The following is a 21,710-nucleotide window of genomic DNA, read 5'->3' as shown; positions in this document are numbered from 1 at the left end:
ACGGTGTTTTTCACCTGGGAGCCCCCACCCCCGAGTTTCCTCAAGGTCAACTTTGATGGGTCTGTTTTGGATGGTGGCATGCGGGGAGGCGCGGGCTTTGTTATTCGGGACCCGTCTGCCAGGGTTGTGGCTGCCGGTGGCAGTCAGTTATTTGACACTTCGGTTCCGAGTGCGGAGCTGAGTGCAGCCTGGGCGGGCCTTTGCCATGCACGGTATGTCTTATAGGCTAGGTCCGTCATCCTGGAGGGTGACTCGGCCACCGTCATCAGTTGGATCCAGGGGGGTCTAAGGGGTGGCGGTAGTGATCATCCCTTGCTCCGTGACATTTGGGCTACGGCGGGGGATGGATGGGCTTTTCAGGCCAAACATATTTACCGTGAAGGGAATGGTGCCGCGGATTGGGTAGCTGCGTACGTAGCTCGTCACTCCGGAGGCATCTTGTGGATTGGTGATGGGGAGTTGCCCTTGGCACTCCGAGGTATCCTATTTTTTGACCTTATTGGGTGTATCCGATCCCGTCAGGTATGATCCACCCGCATTAGCAAAAAAAAAAAAAAAAAAAAAAAAGGTGAAGCAGAAGTAATTCAAATCTATATGTTAATATATTATACCTATCATTAGGGCTGCAAGCAGGCCAGACTAGATCGGTAATGCGATGACCTATGCGGGCATATGTTCAGTTCTACATCAGTTATTTGCTGGATGGATTTTGGGTACTTATACAGATCAAGAAACCTAAATAATACTTTTCGCCTAACCTTTTTGAACGAGGTCTTAGGTTATTATAGATAATTGGCGCAACTCAAATTCAATCCATTTTGAACCAAGTATAATGTTGATTTTATCAATCCATCGGATTTTTTGGGTCGAAACGTGCCGACAATAATCATAACATAAACCACGACGAACATGTATTAAAACTGATCGTCCGAGTTCCTTTTGATTAAAACATAACAATATGGCTGTTGAAATTGAGGTTCTTAAACAACCAAACAACCCCATGAGGTTATTAGGTGAGCTTTTCAATTATAAGATGAGTAATGCTAGGAGACCATCATTTCATGTAATTAAAAAGTTCTAATGCGTGGGAGGTGGGGATTAGCTTAACTCGTGAAAATTTGTACAATATATAGAGGATAGTCAAATTAATGCTAAATTGCCAAACTAAAATTTGTAGGTCCAAATATTTTCTTTTTCTTTTTTCTTTAATTTCTTTGTGAAAAGCCAAACTAGATTTTTTTTTTTTTTTTTTTGCAAGCAATGAACTATTAATGTACCCTAATGATGGTCTAAACCAGTACCTTTTCCATTTATTTAAGGCTCCTTGTACTATTCCACAAGCATGAATGAGTGCTCCCAACAAATGATGCTTTTAGCACTTAAAATAAGTTATGCTTTTAACTTCATGCATTTGGCTAGTGCCTAACAAGAGAAATTTCGAAGGGAAACAAATGCCAGGATTTTATCCAAGGACAAAGATCATCTTGGGGCTCACTCGAAGGCCTCAGAATTGTAGAGAAACTGAGTAGTCTCCTAGATTCTGGTTAGAGGGACAATACTGGTTCCTTCTTATTCTTTTTCTTCTCTCTCTTAATTACCTTAATAGAGAAAATAGGTTTTATCACTATTGTTCAGTATAACTATTATTGACTCAACTTTTAGGCCTTTTTAGGCATGCTGGCCTGAAGCTCCATTAATTCTTTCCATGAATGGAGATTGATAAAAAATATACTAATCTTGAGATATATGCTTAAAATTGTTCTTGTTTATCTCAAAAAGTATCTCGAGACGAATTCATGGTGGGTGTCTATCTAATTAAACAAGGTAAGCATCCGTTAGAAGTCCTTGTCATCTTTATAAAGGTGTTAGATGTGCATGTGTGATTAGATTATCAACTACCAAGCAAGCGGTAAAGCTTCAATTTAAGTTAGGCTACCTCAAGCACAAGGCTGGATGACCTAGGCCAATATATAACTTGTTAGGTGGGACTAGAAGTGTAATTGCATACGTAATTTTAATTCAAATTGAGTTTTAGTTGGAAGCTTAGGCTATGCAACTTTCAATGCCCAACCTAAATTTCAATAATAGGGTTTTCCGAGTTGCAAGAAATTGAGCTTGACCTGCACAAGGCAACAAGATTATCAGCCACAAACTCGACTAAAGATTGGCTCAAAATATTGATTAAAGTCCAGCTAAAATCAATTAATTGATCAATCAGACTCAAGCCAAATTACATAATCGGTAGAATTTCCGAAGTTAGGTCAGACCCATTTAAATGGTCAGGTTCCCCATGGCAAGGAGCATTGTGGATGCTACATCAATTCCCCGTGTCATTTCCCTCATCCTCACCTACATGTTGACACGCGTGACTTCAAAAGTCGTGGTCACCATCACATAAACATGGAATCCAATAAGAGAGGAGCCCTTACCCCCAACGAGCCGTCAAGAAACCTCAGCCGTCGATTCTCTACATCCAGCATCTCGCGGTGGAGGTCGTACGCTCGAACCGCCGCGTCCCAAATGGCCCCACCCGTGCGAGGGGAACCCACAGTCAGCGCGCACTCCCTCGCACCCCACTATCCTACTCATGGGCCCCACTGTCTTTACTTCCCACGTGGAATCAGACTACTCCCCTCCCTGCGGCGGGCCCACCCTGGCTTCCAGTGCGGAACTTCTTGCAACACTATAAATGGAAGCTTGGGATGGCCCTCTTAGGCTTAGGCGAAAAAAGAGAAGCCTCTTCAGTTGAATTCTTGGGTTCCTTCTCTTCTTCAGCCTCTCTTAGTGTTCTTCTTGAGTGATCATGGGATGCTGCAGTGGTTTCCTTCAGAGGGCCAAGCCCTATATCGCCATGATCTCTCTCCAATTTGGCTATGCAGGCATGAACATCATCACTAAGGTCTCCCTCAACAATGGCATGAGCCATTATGTCCTTGTCGTGTACCGCCATGCCTTTGCTACTCTCTCCATTGCTCCATTTGCACTTATCCTTGAGCGGTATCAATCAAAAATCTTCACAATTGACAACTTTTTTCATATGCCACAGTTTTATGGCGTCGTATGTTTAATGAATTCTTGGTATCATGATATATAGGAAGGTTTGGCCCAAGATCACGTTCTCAATCTTCGTGCAGATATTTGTGCTGGGTCTCCTTGGGTTAGTTAATTTACATTGTTATACATAATAGCTCTATGTAACATGTCATGAAAGATTACCATCATAATTTTGATGAGAATATTAAATGACAATTATTTTGATAATACAGGCCTGTTATAGATCAAAACTTCTACTATGCGGGGTTGAAATTTACCTCTCCAACCTTCTCCTGTGCCATGAGCAACATTCTACCGGCCATGACTTTTGTGATTGCAGTTTTATGCAGGTAGATTCGAGAGGGACGGTATTAGTTTTACTTCTTTATTTTTGTAATAATCCAAGACCTAGCTTAGCTTAATGATATTATTTATGCATAAATATCTAAGATCTACTCGGTGCATAACCGAGGTGGGACAAAATATACGCCTGCATGGGTTCTCATAATTTTTGTGTTATTTTGAGTTATTAGTTGATTGCTTTAATTAATGTGGTGAAGCTGAAATAGGATGGAGAAGGTGGATCTGAAGAAGGTTAGATGCCAAGCCAAGGTGGTGGGGACTTTTGTGACTGTGGCAGGAGCCATGTTGATGACCCTCTATAAAGGACCTATTATGGAGATGGTGTGGACCAAGCATGTCCATCCTCATAGATCAAGTGCACCAGAAACCACAGATTCAAGCGACAAGGATTGGATTAAGGGCTCCATCTTCGTTATCATAGCTACGTTAGCCTGGGCTTCTCTCTTTGTCCTCCAGGTAAATTAGCATAAAACAAGTGTTGAAGCTTTTCTATACGTTTCAGCTATCCAAGCAGATAAGCTTATCCATGGCGCTTCCTTTATAGCAAACAAAGTGACAGCTTCGGTTGCTCTTCTCTTGCAGGCGGTAACGCTTAAACAGTATTCGGCTCAGCTCTCTCTCACAACATTGATCTGCTTCATGGGAACCCTGCAAGCCATTGCTGTGACTCTCGTAATGGAGCACAAGCCTTCTGCTTGGACCATAGGCTGGGATATGAACCTCCTTGCCGCTGCCTATGCGGTTAGTCTCTCTCTCTCTCTCTCTCTCTCTCTCTCTCTCTCTCTCTCTCTCTCTTTCTCCCTCCCTCTCTCGCTAGAGTCTAATAACTTTGGGGGAATACACCACTGCAGGGGATTGTCACATCTAGCATTGCATATTATGTCCAGGGACTAGTGATACAGAGAAGAGGGCCAGTCTTTGCCTCGGCCTTCAGTCCTCTGATGATGATCATAGTTGCCATCATGGGCTCTTTCATCCTCGCAGAGAAGATCTACCTGGGAGGGTGAGATTGCCATGTTCATACCTATAATTCTATAACAAAGAAAGACAAAGTTCATTTTGTTGTTTTTTTATTTTTATTTTTTTGTAACTTCAAGACAACAATTCTAAAGTATTACCAATATTTGTTATTATGGATGCAGAGTTCTTGGCGCAGTTTTGATTGCTGTGGGCCTATACTCAGTTCTCTGGGGGAAGTACAAAGAGCACAAGGAGAGTGAAGCCATGGCTCTTCCCTTAGCTTTAAAAAGAAGTGAAGGAAATGGGGAGGGCATAGATATAAAAAACGAGGATGAGAAGGGAAAGAAAGCCAATGGCATGAGTTTCTCCACCTCCCATGACCTGTCAACTATGGCAGTTGGATTCCCAATTCCAGAGATTCCCATGAAGGTGGAACCACCAAAGGCCTAATTTCTACTATCTAGTACTTCTGAAAGGAGAGAGGCACACAGAGATAGTGAGGAAGAGAGCTCACTGAGTGTTATTCCTTTCTTTTTAGTCTTTGGCCATCTTATCTTTCTTCTTGACCTTTTGGTGATGTAGTGGACTTCTTGTAAGCAGACTTCAGACTGGGATATATAATGAAGAGAATTTTATAACCTCTCTTTTGAACACAAATTAGCTTCCTTTTCTTCTTCTTCTTCTTCTTCTTCATAACAAGACCATCAGAGTATTTCAGAATAGTTAGCCAAGTCCCTCTGAACTAGATGCGTTGGTACTAGAGGGAGCAACCCTTCTCAATTATTTTGAATAAGTTTATAGATGACTTTGTTCGAATAATGAATCACGAACTAGAATGCAGATCTCGCTGACTAGACTCGTGATTCCAATTCGGCATTTGGACAAGTATATAACCGAGGTCATGCATTCGATCATGTTAGGACAAATTTGATTTGGTTGTGCACCTTTTGAAGGAAAGCCTTGGAATATATTCAGAAAGTAACCTGTAGCAAAACAACCACCCTGCAAATTGTTAAATGTTATAAAAGATTAGGCTTGCTCTCCATAATGAATATGCTCGAAAGAGATCCTGTAAGGTAAAAAAATGGATGCTTAAGAGCAACAACAAAATTGGGATTATTGCACAAACAAGTAGCCACTCAATCTAGCTTTTTCTCTTTTTCTTTCCCCTTGATGCAGAAGATGGAAGAGACCCATCAACCCAACCATTTTCCCTCATTCAAACCATTCAATCTAGATAATTAGGAAGGTCACCAAAGTAAATGTTGGATACTCACTTGTTTGATGATTGCCATCATCATAAACATCATCATCCATCTCCCAAACGTACTACTCTATCATTTGCCCAACAATAATTTTTCCCTTTTCTTGGCACTTAGTTATTTGATCTCCTTTAGTGAAGAACTACTTTCTGAAATAGATGTTACGTAGTTTTATTCTCCAAAAAGTCACATTTTAAGCAATTGGAACCATACTGTGATAAACTCTGCTCTTCTCAGGAAATACAGATAATTTTAAGATAATAAGAAAAGTTCCATATCATATTAAAAGAATTTATAGTTGGATGAGAAGATTGAAAGCACATATATATGTGATACAATTTAGTCTCGCTTCAAACACTTGGAAATATTAGACTGGGAAAATGGATTTTAGCTGAGAGCACTCGCACCCTACATCCGAATGGAGGAGGTCCTGTGTTTGAATCTCATGAGGTGTTCTCCCACATATTTAAAGCAAGAAACCGCATCATTTCTTTGAAATGTTTGGTGTCACCTCCTCTGTTATTCTAGTTATAGAGATATAGCAGCACTGGATATGCTTCATGAAGCACAATTTATGACTGAATTCAATGAAGTAGTAGTACCTGGGCTTACACTACTAAAATTTTCATGAGTTTTTGTTCTGCAGGATGCATAAGAAAGTCATGCATACCAGATGAAATACACGTAAGATGGAGAGGGAGGAAAGAAACTTGAAAAGGATTAAAAATCTCACACAGAATGGATCGATATCGGACCCTGCCCAATCTTTTCTCACAAAAATATGGAAGATCAGTAACTTTTCCCCACAAAAAATCTTCGGTTATGTAGACAGTAATACTAGATTTCTCATGAAAGATAAAAGAAATTAGTCTATAAATCAATCACCTAATACCCTGAGTTATTGTGCCATTTTGAATAAAATAACTTCCCAACCAAATCTCCCATGTCTTATTTGATAGCTTCTAGCTTCTCCAAAAGAGAGATTGTGGTGTAACTGCTGCTGGCTAGCCTCTCACTTTTGCAACTACTACCATAATTAAATTTTCTTCTACCATTCACACTTGCAAAATATTTCAAGTTAGAGACAGTTTATTTCCATATGCTATTCATGTAAAAAAAAGAGAAAATCTATAATATATCCAAGCCTCAAGATATTGCCCCCTTTTTTCGATGGAAAGATATGGCATGCTGAACCAAACCAAAGAAACATTAGTCCCAATTGAGAGTACTTGGTGGGGAACAAGCTTATTGCATATCGCATTCAGTAAATTGATGGCGATCATTGCATTTCTGAAGCCATCATTATTTTATATGGTTAGTGATTATAGCATGTAAGCCCACTTGGAAGCTCAAGCCTGCATGGAAATCACTAAGAAGACAAAGAGAGCAAACATTGCGTGATATCTATGCAACAACGATTCTCCACATACTTCGCCATTTCAACAACCCATCACTGCTTTTTTATCACAATTAAACCACTACTTCAGAAGATTCTTACCAAAGCTTTCTAACGTTGCCACTTGTGAGCTTCCAAGCTTTGTTTTTAACTCGTAGGAGAGGATAAAGGAGGTTCATTTCATTGCACAACATAACGTGACATGGTCAAGGAATTCCATGACGTGATTCTGGAAAAGAACTGGATATGCTTCATTCCCTCTGTACATCCACCATGACAAGAACTTGCATCAAACCTTCCTTACTCCGAGAGCACTACTGGGGCAAATGTTGGTTTTAACCTAAAACAAGCTAGCTTTGGAATGAGATCCCAACGCTTACATCAAGAGCTGTTTGATGCTTTCTGGGAGATATTAAAATATACAAGATTTGTTTCATTGCTGAGAGTGTAGGATGAGCAATAGGGAATGAATGGCCATGCACCTGACACCAATTCCAAACAGATATCTTGAGATCACCTAAATTTTAATGACATGAGCACACAAAATTGGGAAGGCAAAGGTGGCAGCACCTATATGGGCAATGATATTTAAGGAGATACAGAGTACTATCATGCCAACATCCCAATCTCTTGAAAGAGAGGCTTTATACTACTCTGTTGTATATTAGCACGGTTGTGAGGCGTGAGATCACATAAACATCCTGTCCTTATCTTTAATGAAATATTGTATTGTATCATGCAGTATGTTTGTGGATGCAAGGGAATGTTGGTGAGAGATGGGTGGCCTAAAATCCTAGAGCACATTGGTTATTTGATGAATGGATGGAACCTACGAAATTGGCAACATCCATGAGAAACACATTTATTAGCCATGAGGGGCCTTCAATTCAATCAAGACTGCTCTGAAATCAATAAAAGAAGGAAAAAATCATGGTTCCTTCGTCTTTCTATATAACAGAAGCCTTAAAAGTCAATTAAGGGAGGCAAGAGTGGGCCAAATGGAAAACAAGCAAAGAGAAGCATGGTGAGTTTAATGCCTTTCAATATCACTGCAAACAAAAGAAGTTGGAGCGCTGTGCTCAGTTTCTAAAGTTTCGCTGCACACGTCCACCACTTATTCATGAGCTTGCCAAGTCTGGTCTCTCTCGATGTGATGATGCTTGGAACGCTGTTACTATTCCATCACTAGCTACCGACATCAAATGCTATTCTTCAAATGCGAGTCAAGATCCATCATCTCCTCTTGTGGACCTGATGGCTACCTCAAACCAACCAAAAACTTAGGAAGAGATGCCGCACTGACACTGTGGCCTCAATCCTGGAGAGCTCTCTCTCTCACACAGCCTCATATTCACCACCAATATCCTATCCTTATGGAACCTTGAATTCATGCCTTCAGAAGCAGTGGCGCATTGAATAGGGTGTGACAAATCATTCTAAGGAGAGTTCTCTGTACTGGCGAGAGACAGCTGCCTAAAGTACTTCGTGACTTGTATATAGTTACTTTCTGACATTTTTAGATATAGTTATACTAAAATGGTATGAGTCGTCCGTTGTAGCAAAAAAAAAATAAAAATACAAGAACTCTAGATATGAAACTATCAAAAATAAAAAGTTAAGAAAGAAATAAAACAAAAAGAGTGGGAATACTGAAAGGGATGCAGCACCAATTGGATATAAGTCCAACTTTATTAGAGCTTAGTTACATAAGATATAGATAACAAGCAACGAGAGATTGACCTCTTATCTTTTAGGCAACCGAAACTCGGTTTACTAGTTTGGTCGTTTGTTGGGATCAGTTAACTTATTAGGGACTCGAAATTAATCTTCTTGTCTCCCCAAATGTTGATCCGCTCCAGAGAATTGCCGATAAGATTGCATGGCAGGAAGCAAAATCAACCAAGATGAAAGAACTTTAGTGAATAAGTCAGCTAGCTAGCTGATTTTTCCTTGGCTATGTATCCAACATGCAGATCACATTGCACCACCTTCTCACCCACAAAGTTATAATCAATTTCAAAATACTTTTTTAAATTGAGCAGATATCACTGACCAATTTTAGTTCGTATAGTACCACCTCTTGCCACTTAAGTTCACTAATTAATAATGTTCTTGAAATCTTTTAGAGAGAGCATGGTAATATCCTCATGAGATTTTTTTATTAATAAGAATTTATTCTTTCTCTAAATTTATCTTTCTCGATTTTATCATCCTTGTAATAATTTCCAGAGGATCTTACTCAACATAGAAATTGATAACAGAAAGTATTGGGCGGACAAAAGGTCGAAAAAAAGTGGTAGTGGAGAAGACATCAGCGAGTAGCCATGAAAATGGAAAGGTTGGAGGCGGCAAGTGAAGATGACCATGTAACGACGGAGGCGAGCATGAATTAGCAATGACCCATTGAAGGAGGCAAGGATGGACTACTCCATGAAGGGTATATTTTTTAGTGGGATCAGGTCTATCACCAAGTTGGTGAACTAGACCATTCAAGCTATGAAGCAATACGAACGAAAGCACCTGTATTGCGCTCTTTTCTATTTTGTTCATCTGTGTGTGTTGCTCTGCGGTTCGATTGATCTACCAGCTTAATGCTAGACCTGGTCCAACCAATAACCACTCCTTTAGAGAGTATCCGGTCTGGATTGCATGGAGAACCATACGATGGGATGGTCCCCACAGTTTCTACAGCAAAGAGCTAGTTGTTTGATTTAGTTTTTGTGGTAAGCAGAGAACTAGCTTTCTGAATTTAAAATAAAAGGGCCAGTTGGGCCTTCCCATAAACTATGATGTTCTAATAGAATTTGGACATTGATGTAGTTACGGACTTTCCCATCCCTTTTCTTTTTTTCCCCTCTTTTCTCTTTTTTATTTTCAATTTTTCTTGTTTGTACCTATTTCATTTCTAATGAAATATATGATGATCTCTTCCAACATTTTGCCAAAAGAAAAATTCTTAGATCAAATTATATTACTCATTTCAATGATTTTGCAATATCCTCATATTAGTTCAGGTTTTGAAGCCTATGTTTTATATGTTTCATTTCGGGTTGACATATATAGTAAGAAGACATAGTTTCTTTTTACTAATTTGATAAACCAAACCTAGTTTTAGTTCCATGGGCCTAACTAGCAGTCCAGCTGCTTGTTTAAGTTTCTTCACTAGCCTAAGCTTTTCACTTCAAGGATAGATAGAGTCACAAACTACTTCATACTGTGTTGCAAGAATACTTTCATCTTAGCAATCCTTGCAAAAATACATACATATTGTCGGAAAGTCATGGAGATAGAAGGATAATACTTCTAATCTCATGGCTAACATGATTATCGTTGTGATATGGTGTTTGGAATCTAATGTATCTGAAAATATCTTGGCAAACTTCAAATTAGTAAATGTATTGCTAGAACTTGCTATTTTACAGTCTATGACTTTGTATGTGCACTTTCTTCCTTACAAAATATATCATTTACAGAAAAGAACATCATCCAAAAAAAAAACACTGAATCATTGTTTTCACTAGTTTTGTCCTTAATTTGGTGCATATTGTAGTCAACTCAATCTAAAAAATTGAGCCTTTAAGTTTTAGGAACAATCATCTACACCAATCCTTCTCCTTGTCACTAATTATTCCATGTAATACTAAATCACACACTGATGCTTAGGATTATAGAGAGAAAATAATTCACAAAGCTCATGAAAATGTTTAATGCTAAAGAACAATTATATCAAAAAAAAAAACTATATCAAGAGATTATCAAAAACTTGTGGCCTAACACAAATATAAAGAAGAATTTCTTTTCTCACTCCTTTCTCTTCTTTTAGTTTATTTTTCTTTCCTTCTCTCTCTTCCTCTCTTGACCTCTTTCTTTCCTCGGTCCTCAGGTTAAACAGTCAGCAAATTCTGCTCACGGTCATTTCACCACCAACCCACTCCTTTTATGAGTGGTTTCTGTTCCTGAAAGAGAATATTAAAGACCAGCAACGTCTCCAAATCCTTTGAGCCGTAGCAATAAAGCCACTTATCATTTTACTCGATTGGATTTACTGACAAAAAAATTTTAATTCACAAAATGATATGCAAAATTGACTTATCTACAGTGATTAAAGTTATAATATTTGCCAAGACAAATACAATAAAACACCTATAATTCAACTTCTTGTTGTGAGATCTCTCTATGATGATCATAGTGCATATTATTGCTTTGAACTTGTCTTCAATCTCATCAAACTCCAAAAATTTCAATCTAGTCGTCATAATTTCCAATTCCTATCTCTCAAGTCCATTTCTTTTACTCCCTCAAAAAAAGTCAATTTTTTTTACAAGTTTTAGGTGGAGACTGGGGGTGTAGCACTTTCATTGCCTCCATGGATGAAGTCTTCTGACTCTTTGACCATGGCTACACAAGAAAAAAAAAGGTCCCCCTTCCCTTCAAAAGAAGGGAAGTGAGCAGCGCCGTAGGGTAGCCACTCCTAGCTTATTAAACAAAGAATTTGACCGCAGGTAAAAATGCAAATGAACCAAGGCATCGCGTTTATTAAGTTGCTCATACTTGACTCATTACATGAAATACATATTTGAGTTCAAGCCAATTTTGATAATAGATGTTGAAGCCTTTTTAATTTATTAATTGAATAACCATGAATGAGCTTGTTGCAAACCAACCTAAGCTCTTACATAATAGCCGTTAATATTCAACCTATGTCCTATCTATATAAATGGAAGAAATATTTCAAATTTAATATTCAACTATTAAAAGCAGTTCTTTTATTTGATACATTGTGGCTTCAACAAATATCTTTTCGAAGAAAATAATGTCTTTACTCTATCATTATTCTGACATTTTAGTGATTTATAAAATAATTATTATTTTATTTTGAAATATTTCTATCTAAGGTCTATATAGATGTTTGAGCAAATTATGGTTCTTTTGGTTAAATTGAAATTCTTTGCAATCCCCCCACCCCCCAAAAAAACAAAGAAAATATTTGGGACCCATAAGGTTTGGAAGTGAGAAAGAGGAAAAGTGTGGTCAACAAAAAAATAGAAAAATATTTCGTATTTGATTGAAATTTTAAAAGAAAGATATAAAAGTGGTTTTTCTATAGGAATAAAATTTATACTGTTCAATTTCCATCGGCTGAATATTGGGATAATTCGTTTTTCCAAAAAATTCTTAAACTTTTAGGCAAAATTAGAGTAAGATTTTTTTTTTTTTATTAAGGATATAACAAGTATTTACACAACTGCTATAAAAAGTAGATGCTTATCCAAATATAGGTCATTCTAAAATATATCATCTTTTTATAGTCAACCGAACATATACGGATTACTTTTTCAAGCACCAGCCTTTTTTAAAAAATATATTATAGTAAAAAAAAAAATTTGTGAACCAAACGACTCACCAATCATTGTGGCATGTCACTTTTTGAGTGAATCCAGCTGACCTAAAAATCAGGATGTAAATTGGGATGCCTTCATCAGACGTCCATGCAATGCTCTCCTTTGGTGCTAGCACATGGACGGCCCATGTGTTGAATAGTCCTGATGACTAATAATGATAGTGGAGTAGGATTTGAAACCATGGGCTTCATGAAATCGGCCCATCTAACCATATCAAAGACTAATGCCATTGGTCCAAACCTAGCAACAAAAAAGAAGGAGATGAGTTCCTTCTTCTCAAATGTATTTTGATTAATTAATAAGCCTTACAAATTCTAGGGTCTATCTTCTTTATTTGCTCCGATAAAAGAGTCTATGCTCTTCCAAATTAATTCCAAGTTGAAACAACCCCACACTGAGTCTCGCCATAGGAGCGATGGTAGCGATAAGAGGAAGACCCGACGTATCCACAAAATCATTTGCCTCAAGTGGACTAACTCCATAGGAAAGTTGGTGGGTGTATTTAGAGTCTATCAAGAATCCATGTGGACATGTGTTCAATCCTATATCGTTTATTCGGTAAAAAAATCTTGAATACTTATATAGGACCAAAAAATTTAAAAAAATATCCCTCCGTTAGTGTTGTTAGACGAGATCCTAAATTGGTACACAATCAACTATCCAAATCGAGTCCTCCAAACTAGAAATCCCTACCTAATGGGACCTAAGATCTACTATCGGACCTCATCAGCCCCATAATGCAGTCGGGTGGTAGGTGCCAATTTTTTTATACTAGGGTTAGCCAAAATTTCTACGGCCATGGGCAATGATACCTAATATTTGTCTTAAAAAAATTATTCACAATTTATTACTCGGCAAGAGGACAGCAACAAAGTTACATCGTACATCGTGGAAAATATGGAGGATTATATAATTTCCGTCCGCCCCCAAACGCCCTCTTAGGGCGTGGCTGGATGCGCTGTCTCAAGTCACTGTTCCTAGCTCTACCTACCACACAATGTGCACCACACCATTCATTTCTTTTTCTTTTCCTTTTCCTTTTCCTTTTCACAAAATAACTCATCAAAAGAAAAAAAAACCCACCCATCTTTGACCACTACGTGGAATTCATGCAGCATATGTAACACCCATCCCCACCACACGGTTTCCATACGGAAGGTAAAACAAAGAGAAAAAACAAAAAATCATATGTCAGTGAAGCTTGTTCATGGCTCTCTCCATTTTAATTCACCCACTTTTACTCAAACAGATCCAAGTAATTATTGAGAAAGATAGTTCAAGTTCTAAAATAGATGTATATCCAAGGACTAGATGTAAGGTGGTGAACTAGAGAGAATCCAAACTCAAACATGTGATCTTGGAGAGCATGTTAGTCTTGTATTGGACCCTCGCCTAGTTTGATAATAGCAATTAATCATCTAGTTAACATATTAAAATAAAAATTTCTTGCCCTCCCACCTACCACCTCTCTCTTATATATATATATCCCATCCATTTCACTCCTCCACAGCTTCAAGTAATTAAGGGCCTCTTCTTCTCTCTCTCTCTCTCTCTCTCTCTCTCTAAAATGGATCCGAATCTCCTGTCCATAGCCTTGGCCGCCCTGGCCATCGTCATCTCCTTCCTCTTGTTCAAGCGGTTCAGATTCCGGCTCCCACCCGGTCCACGGCCCTTGCCGGTGGTCGGGAACCTGTACGACATCAAGCCGGTCCGGTTCAGGTGCTTCGCCGAGTGGGCCCAGACGTACGGACCGATCATGTCGGTCTGGTTCGGCACGACCCTGAACGTGGTGGTGTCGAGCTCGGAGCTGGCCCGGGAGGTGCTCAAGGAGCACGACCAGCAGCTGGCGGACCGCCCGAGGAACCGGTCCACGGCCCGGTTCAGCCGGAACGGTCAGGACCTCATCTGGGCCGACTACGGCTCCCACTACGTGAAGGTCCGCAAGGTGTGCAACCTCGAGCTCTTCTCCCCCCGCCGGCTCGAGGCTCTCCGGCCGATTCGGGAGGACGAGGTCACGGCCATGGTCGAGTCCATCTTCCGGGAATGCACCCAAACAGGTATAACTTATTAATCGCAGCAGTGCTCTTCTTCTTCGTTAGTCAGAACGGGTCCCACTATTTTGGTGGGTGGTTGGTGGTGTGGGTCCTACTTTTTTGGACGTGTGGCCCACGTAGATAGATGGAAGCCGAGAAAGGAGAGTGAGTTTGGTGTGTTTTTTTTTGTGTTTATTGTATTTTATGTTGGTGGTAGGTGGGGAGTGGGTGGTGGGCTGAGTGGGTTTGGTTTAGTTTTTGTTTATATGCGCATCATCATATAATCCAATTGCTTGCTTTCTTTCTTTTTTTTTTTTTTTTGGTTTCATACTAAGCACAACTGGATGTGCAAGCAAAAACTTTGCTGATATGGAGAGTACAAATTATAAGTCAGAGAATAAATAATTGAAGACTCTATCAGGAATCTAGAGGCAACTTCACCTAACATGTTCTCTGGAATGTAAGAGAGGTGAAGTGCCTTTTAGCTTGCAGCATAGGTATTTCAATGCGAATTGGCCCAAAAAAAAAAAAAAAATTAACAAAAAAAATTAAGAAATGCCTTTTGTGGTTGCATTGAGAAATTTCTGTTTCTTTTTGATATCTGGAGCGTGAATACTGAAGATGAGAGGGAAAAGTTTGATTCTTTTATAAAATTTGATGAACATGCCTAAGTGTTTTCGAAGTTGCATTCATAATTATGCCTTCTAGGTACTATTGATTTATTAGGTTGGGGTATGGACTGTTTAGTGGGAAGGGTTTTACTTCTTCGATCTTTAGCATCATAAAGTTAGTAAATAAGTTGGTTATTGTGAGTTGAACCATGCATTGGAGTCAGGTGGGCCAGAAGGAAAAGAAAGAGAATGACAATGTAGGCTGTAAGAGACATACCTTTGGCTTTGAGTCTTGGATGGTGCATCCAAGTACTTGAGTCTGGATAACTACAATGCAAGTAGGTCTCCCTCCCTTTCTCTTTAAAAAGAAAGAGCTTGGGAAGTTCTCTATAGTAGGTTCGAGGGAGATGCAAATCTCAAATGGTGATGCAGTAGAGTGAAGAAGTTGAAGGGGAAACTTATGATTTTGATGGAATGAGAGGAATGGTGGTCATATAAACAAGAAATCTTTTAGAATGTTGGATGTTCATTAGAACCAATTGGGATCATATGGAATTGTGGATGGCTTCAATGTTAAGGACATGAAAAAATTAAGCTGAGGATTCGCTGACCAAATACTAGTGCGAGGATGTGTGAAGATTAGTAATTCATGCACTCAGAAGAAATCCTCCAAAATACATCATCCATTGTTTCAGAAAATCTGCATATAGACTCAACACCTAATCTGACTTTTTGTTCTTTTTTTAAAGAGAGGACATTTCATTATACATGAGCCTTTGATCAGCTTGTACCATCAAGCATAGTCTCTGCCTAGTTTTTGATCTTTTTGGTAGGAATTCATCATATGTGAGTATACTAATTGTGTTAGCAGACAGTCTACTGAGCAATGTTTCAAGAATGCAAACCAAGTATGGCAAATGAAAGGCAAGAAGAGAGAGATATTAAAACATTCATTACCATTTACAATAGAAGAAAGAGGTTCTGGAAAAAAAAAAGAAATAAACTGAATGAAGAAAACCCTGCTTATGATACTTTTAAAAAGAAAATGGTCAGAATAAACTCGCACACATAGATGCATGCAGTGCATGCACACACATGCATGCGCAGACTTACAAAAGTTAATTGGCATTATAAGATTATTTCTCAATGAACATGTTATTGATGATAAGGAAATATGTGAGTTTTTGGACAATCAGAAAGCATATAAGCTAATGGAGATTATAAATTATTTTGCATCATGGGCATTCATTGTGTATGATTGAAATCTTTTGTCAAGAAGACTGGAGAGAGACCATATAACCATCTTCTCCTTGGAATCGATTTAGGCTGCAAGATTGTGTGATGGCAATAGGTTTTCCACTGCCAGATGGGCAGCACTGCTAAGATCCTATGGCCCCAATGTATTATGCAGTTTCTTGTGAATTGCACTTGGGGAACAGAGCAATATGCAGGTCATGTTGGATCTTTACCAACCCTCCACTGCACTCGAAAAATTTTGCCTTTAGAGAAAGTTAATTTGATCACAACTTGTTGCAACCTGAGATGTTTCCCTCCTTTATTTCAAGAACTGTGCCAACTTATTTACAGAGCTATATCACCTTTTATTTTGTGTGTGTGTGTGTGTGTAAAGCATCATATATTTGATCTGCCAACTAACTTCTAAAACCTTATTTTCTTCACTCACATGGACAAAGTAATGTATCAGTACCTCAATATTTGTTGAAGTATTTACAGATTAATTTTGTGGGAGAGCACTTGTTTTCTTTGATTTGTACTCAGCTTCTTTAATATTTAAAATTTGTGGTTCCTCAGACAAAGTTGGGAAGAGCTTGGTAGTGAGGGATCATATTGCACCTGTGGCATTCCACAACATAACAAGGCTTGCATTTGGGAAGAGATTTGTGAACTCAAAAGGTCTGCTAGATGAGCAAGGGACGGAGTTCAAGGCGATTGTGTCCAATGGCATAAAATTTGGTGCATCACTCTCCCTTGCGGAATATGTTTGGTGGCTAAGATGGATGTTCCCCATTGATGAAGGTGCTTACTCCAAGCACAATGCTCGAAGGGATCGACTTACAAAAATCATCATGGAAGAACACACAAGATCTCGCAACAAAAGTGGTGCAAAGCAACACTTTGTTGATGCTCTGCTCACCTTGAAGGATCAATATGACCTTAGTGAGGACACCATTATTGGACTACTTTGGGTATGATAATCTCTCCTAGTCTGTTTGTGTTCATTTTTTCTCTTCACCTTTCAATCTTTTTTTTTTGTGGTAATTAATATGAGGCTCATAGGTGTTTATTCCCTATTTGGGAGGATACAAAAGACCGAAGATTCTATCACCTTGACATCTAGTTTGAGTGAAATCAACAAGCCAGTTAGCCATCTCATAGTCCCATTTCCCACTTAAATGGATGAGACATGGATTTCTCTGAATTTGTTGTTCTCAGTGGTTTCAGTGATGTCATCAAGGCTGAGTTAGCCGTTGGATCAGTTATACTTGGGTTTAAGTTCGAAGTTTTAGCCTGATGTAGCTCATTTGCTCCACCCTAAAATCAAGACTACCTGAGTTTCTATAGTAGGATCCCACCTCAACCTAATTCTAAGGCTCTCTGTCTGAAATATAATCTAAGCTAGATTATGTTGCAGACTTAATGATCAAAATCCCATTTAAACAGCCCCTAACAGTCAGGGCTTGGAATAGTTCAGGTTGAAAATATTTGAGCAAACATGATAATGGTCCAATTGAAGTGTACAAATGAAAGGTTGATGTCATCTTCATGGTCAGTCATAAACTTCTGCTCAATCCTGTTTCAGTGCTGATCCTTATTTAGTTTACAAATGGAAGATTTTGATTCTTTAGCGTCTGATAGTTTGGATCCTCTTATGTGCAGGATATGATTACGGCTGGAATGGACACAACTGTCATAACTACAGAATGGGCCATGGCTGAGCTTGCTAGGAACCCAAGAGTGCAAGAGAAAGTTCAGGAGGAATTGGACCGTGTCATCGGTGAACGCATCCTGACTGAAGCTGACTTTGCAAACCTCCCCTACCTGCAATGCGTAGTGAAGGAATCCCTCCGGCTGCACCCCCCCACCCCTCTCATGCTCCCCCACAAGGCCACTGCCAATGTCAAGATCGGTGGGTATGACATCCCCAAGGGATCGAACGTGCATGTCAATGTTTGGGCCATTGCTCGTGATCCACAGATATGGAAAAATCCCTTGGAATACTGGCCGGAGCGGTTTGCTGAGGAAAATATCGACATCAAGGGTAATGACTTTAGAGTGCTACCATTTGGTGCTGGTCGGCGGGTATGCCCAGGGGCTCAGCTAGGCATTAACTTGGTTGCTTCAATGCTGGGGCACCTCTTGCACCACTTCAAGTGGACACTGCCTGAGGGTGTCAAGCCAGAGGATGTCGACATGTCGGAGAACCCTGGGATGGTCACCTTCATGCATACTCCATTGCAGGCCGTCGCCACACCGAGGCTGCCATCCCAGTTGTACAAGCATGTCCCAGCTGACATGTAACTGAGCACCTCCTTTTCTTTTTTTACCAACTTAATGTATGGCACTTTACTATGATGTTTCTATTGTTTCGCAGAGTGGATTATATTTTGAAAATAAGTTTTTATAAAGTAGATATGAAACAATAAGCATTGCTTACATTTGCTTAAGTTGGTAGTGTTTTAGATCTGAGCAGATATCTATTGAGCAAGTAGATTTTCTGGCCCTGAAGTGGGAATGGAATTCCAACTACAGGTAGAGTGGTTTCAGCAACTCTGGTAACCAACTCCTGAGGTAGCACTGTATCACTCATTGCAATGATTAGGTTTCCAATATCCTCATGCTAGTTCTTGACTGATTTTGCTCGACTTCGAACATCAAGTATGTCAACATGGTTCGGGTTTTGAAACCTACATTTTATGATTTACATACTAAAGAGTTGGCCTCTTTTCGCTAATCTGGTAAATAATGTTATAGTCTAGTTTTAGTTCCATGGGCTTAGTTAGCTACCAAGCTGCTTGTTTTAGGTTTGTCATTCATGCCTAAGCTTTTACTTCAAGCACTGATAAGAGTCACAAGCTATTTCATGATATGCTGCAAGAATCCTTCCATCGTTGCGATCCTTGCATATGCTGTTAAGTTTCTAATATTGGAAGAGTTCATTCTAGTTTAAACTGATGGTACCTTCTTTGGGCAATTTTCATCCCTTTTCAGTTTGCTGCTTTGCTTTGTTTGTGTTTGACCAGCAACACTTAACCCTCACATATTGAACCTTCATTGATAACAGCTTTCCCTTAAATGTTATATGAAAACTTTGATGTTAAAGGTTCAGTAAAGTATTTTGTTAGTCTCAGTGTCTGTTGAAAAACCTCCTTAGCATCTGAGTGGCTAAACATTGATTAATGTAAAAAGTTTTTTGAACACCCAAAGGTTGCATGCAGCAATATTCATCTCATATCGATCCTTGTCATCTCAGCAAGTGTAGTTAAAACTGATTTATGGTCAAGAATTTTTGAACAACCAATGGCTGCATGGAGTTCCATTCATCTCATAAATGAGACAGCAAGAAGGACATGTAGCAAATAACAAAACAGGGTGTTTTTCCTGTTGGTTTGTCAATAATATGTAATTCAAAACTTTGTTATTTTTATCCCACATTGGATAACTAAATATAAACCTACTTAAATATAAAACCTTATTTTAGATACCCAAATAACTAGGACTTTGAAGGGATAAACTTGAATTTTAGATTCTCTGATTTGATGGTTATTCTAAGGGACATGACCCTTATGGGATGTATCCAATGAAAGAATGCCTAAACACCTATTCTTACATCACTTTAATAGGAAATTTTCCAATATTTCCTTCTTCACGTAAACCAAGGGCGTATTATATACTTACAGTGACACAGGACTTCCATGAAGGGCAGTTGAATAAACGATGCACTTTGGTTAAGCATTCCCTTTTCTTGCGAACAATTGTTTGAACATCGAAATGAAGATGTTGAAAAAGGCTAGGCTACAAATAAATTGGGTTGAGCAGGGGACATATTCCCCTAATAATTTGATAAAGAATTAAGCTCTTCAATGATATTTTGATCCATTTATGCTAGCTTACAGTTTGATTGTGCCAAACCTGGGCTGAATAAATTGTGTTAATATTTGGGCAGATGAGTGATGGGTAGATCAAACTCGGGAACGGACCTATTAAGGAAAAGAAAAAAATTCCATGGGACAAGTGTGCAAAGTTTAATTCAAATTTTACCGTCAGAAATCATGCATATTTTAAATACAAACCCATACCCAAACATTAATAAAAAAAATACAAACTCATACCTAAACATCAATCAAAATTCAGAAACAACATTATTATAATAAGATGTGAAGGTAATAAAGAATACACAATAATCTAGTATCTTATTCAAAAATAGCTAGTTACAAAATGTCACCCGGCACTATATATTTGGCACGCAACAGATAGAGGACTAAATATATGTCTGCATAGCTTCTTATATACTCTCTCCATGTTAAGCTCCGACATCTTCACAAGGATCCAAATCTAATTGCAAATACCAAGATTGGCCAATAATCAGCTCCAAAAGAGTCTATGAAGGGTAGAGATCGCATGCCGGGTCTCGAGTCTAAACTATCTATTCATTTCTAATCGGGCTTCAAGTCGGGCCTGTTCAAAATTTGACCTTTTTGTGTCCATGCCCAACCCATGATTGGCTCTAATTAGGGGTGATAATTTAAGCCACCCCATTAGGTACCCAACCCAACTCAACCCTTATAGAGCAGGTTTTACTTGACCTATTTTAAGTCGGCGGTGGGGAGGGTTTTGATTCTTAAACCCATAGTGGATTTGAAGTAGATGTGGATAACCATAATGCTCAACCCAAAATCGAGCCGATACTATGTAGCTCTATTAAACCTTTTACTAAATTTCTCTCCCCACCCACCATTCTCTAGAGTGGCTCATCCGGTTATCCATCATCCCCTCACATATTTGACTTTCTAAAAAGAATATTTTTTTCGTTATATTTCTATTATTATTGAATTTTTGGTTTATTTTCCATTCTATATCTTTTATTCAATTTAATATTATGTAAAATATAGAGGTTTACTTTTATATTCTTTTTATTTATTTGATTTATATTAAAAAAATTGCATCTTTACCTAACTTGACCAGCTATAACCTGCCCAATCACATCTACCTAACCCGCCGTGTTCTGTACGTGGTTTCCAATTATTGGGCAGATACAAGTATTGACCTACCCAACCCATACCCGCTCTATTTCCATTCGTAACTCAAACTGTAGTGTCCCTAGTCAGCATAAGCCATAGGTCATGTCCACTAGGATACCAATTGTAACAATCCAGAACCTCAACCAAAAAGTATTATATAGAATCCTTGGCTCTATATAAACATCCAAGATCTTCCAACACACAACTGATGCAAGATGAAATGCGCACCCATATGAGCCCTTCACATAATCTATCGTTTAAGCTCGAGTATCCTTGCGAGGCTAAAAGTCCAAATCCAGTCAAACACAATGACAAGCACCACCAAAAGCCTATAATTAGTCTCAAAAGGGACTATGTTGTAGTGTTCTCTAGTTCATATGGATTATGGAT

The 21,710-nt window shown here is 38.8% G+C and overlaps 2 protein-coding genes across 2 annotated transcripts; both read left to right on the top strand.

Annotated features, from left to right (window-relative positions):
• The first annotated feature begins 2,719 nt into the window (after positions 1–2,719).
• Positions 2,720–4,921, top strand: LOC103706281 (WAT1-related protein At5g07050-like). The gene is made up of 7 exons (XM_008790338.4): positions 2,720–2,997; positions 3,095–3,157; positions 3,267–3,383; positions 3,603–3,852; positions 3,979–4,137; positions 4,248–4,399; positions 4,539–4,921. The coding sequence occupies exons 1-7, from the start codon at positions 2,804–2,806 to the stop codon at positions 4,804–4,806; spliced, it is 1,203 nt and encodes a 400-aa protein (XP_008788560.1). The 5' UTR covers positions 2,720–2,803; the 3' UTR covers positions 4,807–4,921.
• A 9,000-nt stretch (positions 4,922–13,921) lies between these two features.
• On the top strand, positions 13,922–18,746 carry LOC103706282 (p-coumarate 3-hydroxylase-like). Its single transcript, XM_008790339.4, has 3 exons — positions 13,922–14,473; positions 16,873–17,267; positions 17,959–18,746. The coding sequence occupies exons 1-3, from the start codon at positions 13,984–13,986 to the stop codon at positions 18,598–18,600; spliced, it is 1,527 nt and encodes a 508-aa protein (XP_008788561.1). The 5' UTR covers positions 13,922–13,983; the 3' UTR covers positions 18,601–18,746.
• Positions 18,747–21,710: the final 2,964 nt, after the last annotated feature.

Source organism: Phoenix dactylifera, chromosome 3 (genome assembly GCF_009389715.1).
Source record: "Phoenix dactylifera cultivar Barhee BC4 chromosome 3, palm_55x_up_171113_PBpolish2nd_filt_p, whole genome shotgun sequence".
Taxonomy (NCBI): Eukaryota; Viridiplantae; Streptophyta; class Magnoliopsida; order Arecales; family Arecaceae; genus Phoenix; species Phoenix dactylifera.
Note: the sequence above shows the minus strand (reverse complement) of the source record. Positions and strands in the feature narration are given on the sequence as shown.

Coding starts and splice junctions, on each gene's coding strand:
- LOC103706281 (XM_008790338.4), top strand. CDS start 2,804: ATGGGATGCTGCAGTGGTTTCCTTCAGAGGGCCAAGCCCTATATCGCC. Junction 4,138..4,247: donor TCCTTGCCGCTGCCTATGCG/GTTAGTCTCTCT, acceptor ACACCACTGCAG/GGGATTGTCACATCTAGCAT. Junction 4,400..4,538: donor GAGAAGATCTACCTGGGAGG/GTGAGATTGCCA, acceptor TTATGGATGCAG/AGTTCTTGGCGCAGTTTTGA.
- LOC103706282 (XM_008790339.4), top strand. CDS start 13,984: ATGGATCCGAATCTCCTGTCCATAGCCTTGGCCGCCCTGGCCATCGTC. Junction 14,474..16,872: donor CCGGGAATGCACCCAAACAG/GTATAACTTATT, acceptor GTGGTTCCTCAG/ACAAAGTTGGGAAGAGCTTG. Junction 17,268..17,958: donor CCATTATTGGACTACTTTGG/GTATGATAATCT, acceptor TCTTATGTGCAG/GATATGATTACGGCTGGAAT.